General features: G+C 37.8%; 1 protein-coding gene across 1 annotated transcript in view; it reads right to left on the reverse strand.

The window, feature by feature from the left end:
• The window catches only part of LOC136881162 (DNA-dependent metalloprotease dvc-1), a 52,991-nt gene that overhangs the window by 30,471 nt on the left and 9,328 nt on the right, over positions 1 to 13,192 (reverse strand). Inside the window, exons 4-5 of the mRNA XM_067153825.2 lie at positions 2,282 to 2,390; positions 813 to 932 (exon numbers count right to left, since the gene is read on the reverse strand). Of these exons, the coding sequence (XP_067009926.2) occupies positions 813 to 932; positions 2,282 to 2,390 (229 nt within the window). The remainder of the gene's footprint in view (positions 1 to 812; positions 933 to 2,281; positions 2,391 to 13,192) is intronic.

Raw genomic sequence — 13,192 nt, forward strand, 5'->3', positions numbered from 1 at the left:
CGTCGAGAAATTACACAAGTTTCATAGTTTTCATGCGATTAGTTAGTGGAGGTGTTATGACCTGAATGTTACCTCTCATGCGAAAGTATCGTGGTGCCATTTTTCAACAGGAAAATCTTCATCCAAATACAGCATATATCTCTATGAACTGTCTGCAGTACGTTGAGGTACTCCCGTGGCCAGCAAGATCCCCAGATCTGTCCCCTATAGAACATGAGACAACTCAGATGTCAACTCCGTTCTGCTGCCAGTTTCCAAGATATCAAGGATCAGTTACAACAGTTGCTATTTTGCTTTACGTTGCACCGACACAGATAGATCTTATGGCTTACAACAGTTGTGGACCAAATTGCCTCAGCAGAGGATACCAGGATACAACCGAATCAGTGCATGCATCCAGACCAGAGGGGCTGCAACCTCATACTGATAAGTGGGGTCGTACTGCCAACTTCTTTGTAAATTTGACTCGATTTTGTGATCACTGAGATAACATCACATACTCTCTCAACACACAAAGTTTCATTTAGTTTCCACCTCCCCTTCTGGGTGCTTCAATTTCTTTGTTAGGCAGTGTAGATGTAATGGATTTTTACCGTCATATTTCTTTCATTTTGGCTTCTTAAAATATAATAGCTTATTAAAGTTTTCTATTTGTTTTTAAATATATGTTGGGTCCTCCAGAATCGTTACCTCTTATTTGGAATCTCAAACCAAGAAGAATTATTAAATTAATTTAAATGAAATACCAGGAACCACATTAGCATTTTACAGTATTTACAATGATTCACAAGAAAACAAACAGCATTACTTACTGTGATATTTGTTCCAGCCTCCTTATTTATCCTGTGCATGTGCTTGTGGAACTCAGGACCATGGCCATCTCTATCTCTATTGTTACAGGTCACAAACAAATACGCATGGATCATCTCGTGCTGTAAAGAAGGACATAGGACATAACCACATAGACTGATTGAAGGCAGAAGAGACAAGGACAAATATTATAACATACCTTTCATACATGGGCTCTCTCATCATTAGTATCTTTAACTTTCATAATAAGCAAATTTCAAATCCCATAAAGAATCTACAGAAATTTTACAAATATAAATAATGATCTCTTAAGTATCTTATATCTACAAATAATCTTCGTGCATTCCCGCAGTACTAGTGGGATATAGGATATTTTTCAGATACAGTGTAAGCTTACTTGGTGATATATTATAATGCAGAAAGGACAAGATCAGAAATGAAGTGAATAGGAAAGTAGCTGGTACTGAGGTTCCTATTATCAGTGTCATAAAGAAACGCAGACTTCAGTGGTATGGGCATGTAATGAGAATGAACAGGGAAAGATCTGCCAGAAAATATTTCGACCTTAATCTCATAGGAAGAAGACCACAGGGAAGACCAAGAAAACGTTGGATAGAGACTGTAAGATCAGATGTGGAGGAGAGAGGATAAAAATGGGAGGATGTACTGGATCAGAAGATGTCTGAAGACAGAAGGAGATGGCGAGCACTTGTACACCACACCCAGGAACCTGGAGTTGGGAAATGATGATGATGATGATGATGATGATGCTTAGCAGTATATCTTATTAAAACCATGGTGGTGAATATGTGAGGTGAATGAGAAGAAAATGACATGGTTTCTCGCATAAAGTTTACTTTTCCAAAGATTTTGCATTGATGATTCACTTCTATTATGCGACAGCAGGAGAAAAGCAACAAATGATAGTCTCAGTGTCCAAATCACACTGTCATGTTGTCTGAGCGCATCATTCCACATTGAAACTTAACCTTTTATTTACCAAAACTAAAATTATGAGAGTTCAAATTCACAATTAAAATTTAAAATAGTCTCTTTGTTAGATACATTATTAGGCTATTCACCCTGACCTGAGTAGTGAAGCAAAGTGTGTTAAAACTGTGCGCTAGCAAGGCAGGAATTAGACAGGTGGATGGGAATTTTTCTCTCACAACAGGCCTTCCTAGAAACGATTTCCTCAACTGACCCCCACGAAAAGTTTGGACAATATTATTCTAAGGGCTCCTCCCATTTTTAGCACCAATAAACTACAAATATTCATTCATCAAAGAAAGGTTATCCATACACGGAAAACAACAATACTAACAACTGAAAATCTTTTGGGGGTAAAAAGCAGGATATTACTGTTATGAGCTAGAGGAGTAGGAAAGTAATAAAATAAATGAACCTTCTTGTCAACTGATATAGCTGAGCTTTCAGTTAATCCACTTTGCAAGACCAAAACAAGCCTTACCAACAAGGTCTCCACTAAATCCTTTCTCGGTCGTAGCTTGAGGAGAGGAAGACTTAATCGAATGGAACAGAGGCCCCTTCTTCCTTGATAACAGCAAATGCCAGCACATCTATCGACAAAGAGCAGACATGATAGTATTAGAGAAAAAAATCCTCCCCAGTATCCAGAATCTCCAATAAAAATAATCAACATTTCAAAGTCCATAATTCACAGATAGCAAGAGCCCAACAACAAAACAATCTACAAAATGAGAAAATTTAGGGCAATAAAACAATGCTGAAATAGTCTTTGAACACACAGTATCAAATATCAGTTACTTTTTACTAAGCATATAGCATATATATATCATAGATCAAATAGAAACTGATGGATAGAAATATATCATTTATTTATTTATGTACACTGTTTCAACCCACACTGGAGCACCAAAATCAACCTTATACAATAAAATCTTCAAAAAATAAGTACATCAAAACTTGGGTCTTTTCCCAAACTTCTTCATTCTAGACGATCTTGCAGCCCGTTCTGCTGATATTACACACTGCTATGTTTTGATGTTTTAAGTGATCATCATCATCATCATCATCATCATCATCATCAATGTCCCACTCCAATCACCCGGGTGTGGTTAACAAGCCTCCTCCACTACTTTCTGTCCTTCCACTTTTCCTGCTCCATTACTTCCACCCCATCCAATCCAGCTTCTCTAATGTCCTTCCAAATCTGATCCATCTACCTTCTTCTCGTCTTCCAACTAATCTCTTTCCCTTAACTTCTCTTTCCAATTCTCTTCTTGCTACCCGTTCCTTTCCCATTCATTTTACAGGTCCGAACCATCTCAGTCTTGCTTTCTGTATCTTCTGTACTAACGGTTCCATATTTAGCTCTTCTCTGATTTTAATATTTTGAATTCTCTCTCCTCTTGTCTTTTTAACCAATGTTCTTAAAAATTTCATTTCTACTGCTTGGATCTTACAATCTTGTCTCTTATTAGTTACCAGCGTTTCTAGTCCGTATGTTACAATTAGTATGAAATACTGTTTATATAATGTTAATTTTGTTCTCTTGGGTACTTTGTCATCCCATATAACCTCTCTGACTTGATGATAAAATGTTGTACCTTTACTTAGTCTGTTATTAACTTCAGGGTTGATTTCATTACTTCCATTAATACGCTACCTAGATATGTAAACTGTTCTACATTCTCTAACCGTTCTCCGTCTATGTTCACGTGGCTTCTCTCTTTCTCTTTTCGACAGTGCATGACTACAGTTTTCTTTTTACTAATTACCACTCCCAACTCCAGATTTTCATTCCAAATGTCCAGTCTCCTTTGTATATCCTTTTCTCCCTGTTTTGAACGTAATTCACTCACTTGCTTAAATAACAATATTTATTACATTTACGACACTTATATAACACATTATAATACATAACACTGAATACTGATGGGCTGATGCCCTCGGTAATAGTCAGTCACATGTTCTCGTGTCCTCTCGCTCGAGGTACCCAAGCTTAACAGTCTCTCATCCCCTTCCATCCACACCACTTCCAGCTGGGTGCTGAAGGGTGCTGCTATCTGTCCTAGGAAGTGGTAGCGAGCAACTAGGTGGTCTAGCCATAGCTAGGCCGGAACACTCCCTTTCTCCAAATCACCACATCATCTCCAAAAACCAACGCATTCACTTCATCACTACTGATATTCTGTTTTACACATTTTATGATTTCATCCATCAATATAATAAACAATAATGGCGACAGTGCACTCCCTTGCTTGACACCTTTTTTTGTATAAAATGTTTCGGAGTCACCACTCCCCACTTGTACACTGCTTTTACTCTCATGAAACAACGTTTTTATCTTGTTAATTGATGATTTTGGTACATTCCTTTTCAGTAGGCATTCCCATACATGTTTTCTCTTAACTGTATCATAAGCTTTTTCCAAATCCAAAAATACAAAGATGATTTTCTTGTTCCTTTCCAGATGTTTTTCCATTATTGTTCGCACTGTAAATATCAGGCTAGTTGCTTTACATCATACCGACACGGATAGGTCTTGTGGCGACAATGGGACAGGAAAGGCCTAGGAATGGGAAGGAAGCAGCCGTGGCCTTAATTAAGGTACAGCCCCAGCATTTGCCTGGTGTGAAAATGGGAAACCACGGAAAACCATCTTCAGGGCTGCCGACAGTGGGATTCGAACCCACTATCTCCTGGATGCGAGCTCACAGCTGCATACTCCTAACCGCACGGCCAACTCGCCCGGTACTGTAAATATCAAGTCTATTGTTGATATATTCGGTCTAAAGCCATATTGTTCTTCCTCTAACTGTCAGTCCCTCAGTCTTTTGTCTACGACTTTCTCCATTATTTTTAACCCACGTGATAATACGGTTATACCTCTATAATTTTCACATTTCTTCGTATTTCCTTTTTTGAACAGTGGTACAATGCTCCCTTGTTGCCAATCTTCAGGTATCTTTTCATCCTTCCACACAGCATTGAGGTCTCGGTATAGCCACTGTAGTCTAATGCATCCTGCTGCCTTAATCATATCAGCATTGAATTCGTCTTTTCCACTTGCTTTACCTTTGGTCATTGCTTTCACTGCCCTTTCAAGTTCCAACCCTGTTATCGGGTTTTCTTCTTTTTCTCCATCTACTATTTCCATTTTCTTATCTTGAATGGTGTTTTTAGAACTAGGAACGATCATAATAATATCATTACCCATTTCCCTTATCAAGCTCTGTTGGGGTGGGAAGTTAATGTCACGTTTCCATCTTCCTCTATCCGACCACCATTGTTCTTCCATAACTGTGTTCCAATTCAGGCTTCTCATAATAATACTATTCTTGTTCGTTTTCAACCACCTTAGTCTGCCTCTCCCTCTTATCTGGGTCTCCATCGTCTGATTCGGGACTCTTTCCCCTTCCATTCTCTTAACATGTCCAAACCATCTAATTTATCCCTCGCCATTCTGTCGAAAGCCTTCTCCACTCGGATTTCCTTTCTGACATCCTCATTTCTTATTCTGTACTTTCTTGTCTTTCCTATTACAGTTCTTAATAATTTCGTTTCACTGGCCTGGACTTTATTCTTTAATCTTTTTTTTGGTGCCCAGGTCTCCACTGCATATGTCAGCATTGGGCAGTAGTACATCTTATACAATACTTCTTTACATAATAATAAAAACATAAAGATAGAATTCAAGAGGCCAAATCGGAGCAAAAATCAACAATCAAGAGAATTTTTAGGACATACAGTAGTGTAATGCTATGCACCACTAATGACATAACACATTACACTACTCTATCTATATTATTTATTTACATATTTTACACCCACATTGGAGCACTGAAATCAATACATTTGAGTTAATTTCTTCTTTTTCTTCTCCCAGAACTTTCTCATCCTCTCCGACCTGAAAGCCCTTTGTGTGTCCGATACAGTATATTGTTTCCGTTCAACTGTTTTTAGTTTGAGACTTATGCTTTTGTTCTTCAAAATCCTCTTCTCTTTTCTGTCTTTGATTTGTTGCCAAGTTATACCCAATTCTTCCAAATCATCATGAACTTCTTTGAACCAATTATTATTGATTTTATTCTTCAAAAAGTAATCGAATAGTTGTTTCAATATCCTGGTGTCTGGTAATCTTGATATGTGACAGAAAAAGGAAATACTTCTTTTACGCATTGTAGATATTAATGATTCACATTCACGATAGACAACGTTGTTAGGCAACAATCTCCACTGTCCATCAACTTGGTGTTTTTTATTCATAATTGTTCTAAGAATTCTTCTCTCAGTTTTCTGTAATTTGTCTGTTGCAGATTTTACATTTAATTTGAATAAAGTTTCACTAGCATATGTTGCCTCTGGTTTAACTATGGAATTATAGTGTTTCAGCTTAGCGTTTATCGAAAGAGATTTTTTTTATAGGTTGGCCAGGTAAGTCTTTGTGCCTGTTTAAATTTAGTTGTTCTGTGTTCTATTGCTTCTTTTTCATTTGTGTTCCATGTTATTATTTCCCCAAGATATTTGAATTTCTGAACAATTTTAATCTCTTTATTACTGTTCAGTTAAATAACTGGTAAATCAACTTTAAAAGTTGGCATCATTTCTGTTTTTTCAAGTGAAATTTGTAATCCCATTTTTTTTAGCTATAATTTCTAGTTGTTCAATTTGAAATTTAGCCTCTTCTATTGTATTTGCAAGTAATGCTAAATCGTCCGCAAAAGCAAGGCAGTTGAGTTTAATATTTCTACCGATCTTGATAGTTGGTTGGCATTTCTTGTTCCATTCACGCATAACCTTCTCCAATGCACAATTACATAACAATGGTGAAAGTCCATCTCCTTGTCGAAGTCCAGTTCTTATAGTGAATGATTCTGATAATTCACCTCTAAATTTAACTTTTGCCTTCGTATTTTTAAAAGTCATACCAATGAGGTTAACAAGTTTTTGGTGTAAGCCAAATTCTTTCAGGCTTTTTAATAATAATTCACAATGAATACTGTCGTATGCTTTTTTTAAATCTACAAACGTGATGACTAGACCCTTACTTCGAACTCTTTGGTGCTTCAATATCCATTTTAAACTAATGATTTAATCTGGACAGCTTCTACCTGGTCGAAATCCTCCCTGATATTCTCCAAGTTCTTGGTCAAGTTGTTCTTGGATTCTTGTGTATATAATCTTGGATAAAATCTTGTATGTAATATCAAGCAAGGATATCCCCCGATAATTATTTGGATCGGAGCGATCACCTTTCTTATGCAGTGGGTGGATTATCGCTGTATTCCATTCCTCGGGAAGCTTCTCTGTGTTCCAAATATCAATGATGTATTTATGTACGTTTTGAATAGTCTGATCATTAGCATTCTTCCATATTTCTGCTACTATTTGATTCTCTCCTGCTGCTTTGTACTTTTTAAGTGCATTAATTGCTGTTTTCACTTCATTGTAAACTGGTGGTATAATCTTTTGTAATGGAGTTTTATTTTTTGGGGTTAGGGTCAAATTCTAAATGTTCCACAGGATCCTCACAATTAAGTAACTCTTTAAAGTATTCTGCAAGGATGTTAGCATTATCCTGATTATTGTGTGCCATTTTTTATTTCTTAACATAAGTGTGGGAGGGGTAAACTTAGATTGATATTGCTTGAATGTTTTGTAATAGCCTCTTGTTTTATGCTGATTGAATGTTTCCTCTATAGTGTTAGGCATTTCCTTTTGATAATTTCTTTTAATTGTCCTAATTTCTTTAGCTGTTTGTCTTCTGGCATTAATTAGTTCTTCCGAATTTATTAAAAACAGATTTGGCATCTATTCTACTAGGCCGATTTATTTCATCTTTGTTTTATTTTCTTTGGAATTAACTGCCGGTGAATCATGAGACATTGATAGGTATCTAACTTCAGCCGACTTTGAATAATCATAAAAGCAAATCTTTTTTTTTTTTTTTTTTTTGCTAGTGGCTAGAAGTTGGAAGGAAGCGGCCGTGGCATTAAATAAGGTACAGCTCCAACATTTGCCTGGTATGAAAATAGGAAACCACGGAAAACCATCTTCGTGCCTGCCGACAGTGGGATTCAAACCCACTATCTCCTGAGCGCAAGCTCACAGCCGCGCGCCCCTAACCGCACGGCCAATGATCGCTTCAATAATTCCAGGTGAAGACTTAACCTAACCTGCAATACATTCTGTACTTATCAGGTTTCTAAGTGACTAACACTTTCATTAATATTCTGATATATGATATTCAGCCTTAGTAATGCAACTGCATGCAGGCATGTTTGATTACTACCTATCAAGTCAAGCCAGTGAGTATACACTTCCTCTGAACACGGAAGAATACTATCCCTTGGAAGAGCATTCCTAATAACTTACATGCTCCTAAGAGAAAATAGTGTATGTACAAACAGATCCTATCATGACATACGCCTTAGACATTAACTGGGAACACCTATAGAAGGATAACCTAGCTACACTCGAAAGAGTGAAGCCCATGTATCTCTGCTTAGCAAAAAACACTCCTTCAAGACTATTCTATGAGCTCACAAGACAACCGTTCTATATAGAACTGCGACTTAAAATACCATTGCCTTCTACGACAATACCAAGCTTTAGATCAAGAACTGCAAGATAAAAAAGTTAATATAAATGGACAGATTTTTATCAAACAGATGGCATGATGGCGACAGAATGGATGAATTCTGACTAAGAACTGTGGCATACCATAAAGCGCTTCTTATTTAATGTTCTTAAAACCACTGAAAAGGGTAGGCAAAACAATATGACTATGACAGACATATCAAGAAGAGTGAATATTTTTTTTGCTAATGACTTTACGTTGCACCGACACAGATAGGTCTTATGGCGACGATGGGACAGGAAAGGGCTAGGAGTTGGAAAGAAGCGGCCATGGCCTTAATTAAGGTACAGCCCAAGCATTTGCCTGGTGTGAAAATGGGAAAACACGGAAAACCATCTTCAGCGCTGCTGACAGTGGGATTCAAACCCACTATTTCCTGAAAGCAAGCTCACAGCTGCGCACCCCTAACCGCATGGCCAACTCGCCCGCTATCAAGAAGAGTTTTCTGACCTATATATAACTAATTCTGCGGAGCAGCACGGGTCCTCTAGTATATTTAAAAATATTGTACTTATGTAAGCTTTACATCATATGATTCCTCATCTTTTAATTTGCTAAATACTATGTGACTGGTGCTGATCGTTATCCCACGTTGTCGCTGACTTAGCCATTTTCAAAAACACTAAACAAAATTTTTGCTCAAAAAAGCACCGACTTGAAGAACACATTTTAAGGTGAAAGATTTATCTGAAGTTTTTCCCGTTTTTAGAGAGAGCACTAATCTGAACCAAGTTTTTATCTTTGTAAATGTGCTAAAAATCACCTTACACTTTCCAGTGCTATGTAGAATTGATAAAATGGCAAGCATAGCCTTAGAGAGTCGTTTTAGTTTCTCTGGCTACTGATGGAACTGAGCAAAATCATGGTTTTAACTTCTCTAAAATTCAGATTAGTCTCCGTGATCAGGAGAATAAGAGCAAGGATGAAAAATCAAAGTCTACCACTTACATCAGGGTCTGTTATCAGATTCTGTTCTAGGCAGGGTTCATTAGGAGTACACGTGGGCCCATACTATTCCCACTGATCCACAAATGACACTATTTCAATGTCAAAGATGCTCTTCTATGGTAAGCAGAACAGTTTCTAGAACTGCACGAAGAAGTATGGTACTATACCGCATGCTTAGCACAATAACCTCGATGAAATACACTATAGAGAATATGTTCCACTTTGCGAGATATCGGAAGACATTGACTACCAGCCCACCTAGCGGGACAGCCTTGAAACTGAGTGTAGTAGTGCAATATACACTATGAATTATGCCGAAAATGTCAGGTTCCAATTTATCTTTAATTAAAAAGTGGTTTCAGAAGTTTCCCCTTTCATATCGGATGGTAAAATTATACTCTGTGACGTTTACAGTAAAGAGGTGAGTGAAACTTCTTTTATATTTTGCCCTAAGGAATTATTATCAATTAGCAAAATAAACAGGGTATTTTAATTGATGCCTATTGAAATACATCAAATTGAAGCTGCCTGAAAATATTTTTGAACCTATTTGAGAGTCTTTTTTACCCCATGGCACTACAGCCCTTGAAAGGCCTTGGTCTACCAAGCGACCGCTGCTCAGCCCGAAGGCCTGCAGATTACGAGGTGTCATGTGGTCAGCACGACGAATCCTCTCGCCTGTTATTCTTGACTTTCTAGACCGGGGCCGCTATCTCACCGTCAGATAGTTCCTCAATTCCAATCACGTAGGCTGAGTGGACCTCGAACTAGCCATCAGGTCCAGGTAAAAATCCCTGACCTGGCCGGGAATCGAACCTGGAGCCTCCGGGTAAGAGGCAGGCACGATACCCCTACACCACGGGGCCGGCAGAGTCTATTTTAGGCAGCTAAAATAACATTTAAGCATCTAAAAATCCAAGGTCTAGTAATCACTAATGCATGTTTTTGTAGCGTAGTGTTTGTGTATGAAGAGAAACATATTGGAACAAACACAAACACCCAGTTCACAAGTCAGAAAAATTAGACGCAATTAAAATCCCTGATCCGGCCAGGAAACGAATCCAGGACCTTCTGAACTGAAGGCCTCAATGCTGACCATTCAGCCAAGGATTTGAACAAAACAAAATCATTAACGAGTTTCATTATTTCTATCAGTATTAACATTCAACTTTTGTAGTAGAACAAAGCAAAAATCATTATTTACTTTCATTATTTCAAACAAATTTAACATGCAACTTTTGTAGCTTCAATCTTGCCATCTGACGTTTAAGGTCAGGCTGCCAGATGCGCCACTGTCAACATGTCTCTCAGTTTAGTACAGGAGAATGCCGAAGTGTCCACTACTGTCTATAGTGTATTTGCCTCCATCTCCTCCAGAAGGTACTTATCCTTACAAGTAATCAAGGAAGTTTAGAATAGCTACTCAAGTGCTGTGCTAAACACATAACAACATTTATAACAAGTCCCACTTCACTGGTCCATGAGACCTCTTACACATCAAACTACAACCTCTGCACTAACTTCCAACATTCAAGTTCAGTATCTGACGGCACGTCGCCCACCGCAAAAGCGCACGCAAGTTTATATATATATATATAGCACAGCGCTGTAAATTCATAATATATTTTAACTTCTCCATGAATGTTTGTGAAGTCAAAGGATTTTAACAAGAATTTTAATAGTAATTTATTTGACAACACCAGTTTGTACATCATTTTAACTGTATGGTATTCAGTCTCCACTCATTCATGTATTTTATTTCATTTTAAGTAGAACAAAACAGTTTTAACATGTACAACATAGGTGATGTATGAATTCCATATTATATCTTATTCAATTATGAAATTTTAATGGTTGATGAAGGCTCCAGGAGCTAAAACATGTACGAACAATTATGTAAAATAATCTAAAGAGATTATTAAATGATATAAATAATGAATAGGTGGATATATATATAGATACTTTTGATACGGTACTTATCCTTGCAGAAAGGCACTGTAGGAATACAAGCATTTCCATTCTTAGCATTCACTTCTTCAGGCTAGCCTCTATGGTTTTCGAATCAGATGGTCGGGTCAATTATGTAGCTTTCCTTGTTATTGTTGAAAGATAATATATCAATTATAGCTATTATAAGTCTATTTATAAAATTTAGTTGGTGAAGATCATTGCTGTGTGTTCCAAATCATAGCCCGTTGTCTCACCAAGGTAGTCTTCTGAAATATCCATCCGGCTTAATGTTCCTTTTCTTAAAAGCAACTCCTAAATGTGGTTGGATTAAGTGAAGAAGATTATACTGAGGAAATTGATGCCAAGTGTGAGGGGAAAATGGAGGATTTAACCTGGGCAGAAGTGGAGGAAGTTGTGAAGAGGATGAAACTGGGAAAAGCACCAGGAGTGGATGACTTAAGTGTGGAGATGATAAGAGCTGCAGGGGAAGCCGGTACACAATGGCTATACATGATGATGTGGGTAATATGGAATGAGAAAAAAGTACCAGAAGATTGGAAGAAGGGTGTAACAGTACCCATCTTTAAGAAAGGAGACAGAAGAAAATGTCCAAACTACCATGGTATAACTCTGATGTGTCACTGTGCCAAGATATAAGAAAAAGTACTGGAAAAGCGAATAAGAAAGTCAGTGGAAGAAGAATTCAGAGAACAGTATGCCATAAGACAAGGAAGGTCAAGTATTGACCTCATTTTCACAGTGGGGCAGCTACAAGAGTATCACTTGGGGAAGATTTGGTGATGGCCTTCATGGACATAGAGATATGACAGTGTCCATAGAAACAAGATCTGGAAAGCTACAATAGTAAAAGCATTAAATGAGCAGATAGTGACAAGGGTAAAAAATATGTATAATGGAAGTGAAAGCTGCGTTAAAGTCGGAACTGAAAAAAGAACTGGATGGTTTAAGTTAACAAATGGTGTAAAGCGAGGAAGAACCCCCTCACCTCTACTATTTATAGTAGTGACGGATGATATACGGTAATACAGAAGGTAGAAGAACAGTATGGCTTTAGACAAGGAAGGTCAACTATTGGCCTCAGTGTTGTTTGCAGATGATCTACTAATGTGGGGAAACCATGAGAGCGAAGTGCAGGAATAGCTAAATATATGGGAGGAAGTTGTGTCACCTTATGGAGTGAAGTTCTCAGCCTGAAAGACTGAAGTGCTGGCAACAACACGACACAAGAACCAAACGTATAATGGCATGAAATCAAGAGAGGAGCAGTTCAAAAGAACTGAAAGCTTTAAATACCTGGGAAGTATAATTGAAGAAAATGGAGGAAACACAATGGAAAATATGAAAGAGGAAGGTGTGCAAATGGATTCTTTAAGAGTGTGGGAGGACTGATATGGAACAGGGATGTAAAGGAATTATCTACAAGACTTATTTTGTGCCGATTTTGACATACGAATCAGAAACGTGGGTAGTGAAGGAGAGGGATAGAAGTAGAATACAAGCAGTGGAAATGAAGTTTCAAAGGTGTCTAGTAGTTTTAACAAGAATGGACAGAGTAAGAAATGAGAGAGTTCAGGAAATGGTGAATGAGGTACCCCTACAAGAAACGACAGAAGAAACAAGGCTGCAGTGGTATGGACAAGTTAAGAGAATAGAAGAAGGAAGGATACCAAGAAAGATGTTAGAAATGGAGTTGAAGGGAAGGAGACCTAGAGGAAGGACAGAAGGCTGAAAGGTGTAAAGAAGAGCATTGTGGCAAGAGGAGGGAACTGGACAATGGTGGTGGTGATGATGATGATTGCTATGTGATAAGAGAGGAGGGGTTGTAGTTGTTAGGTA

Source organism: Anabrus simplex, chromosome 9 (assembly GCF_040414725.1).
Source record: "Anabrus simplex isolate iqAnaSimp1 chromosome 9, ASM4041472v1, whole genome shotgun sequence".
NCBI lineage: Eukaryota > Metazoa > Arthropoda > Insecta > Orthoptera > Tettigoniidae > Anabrus > Anabrus simplex.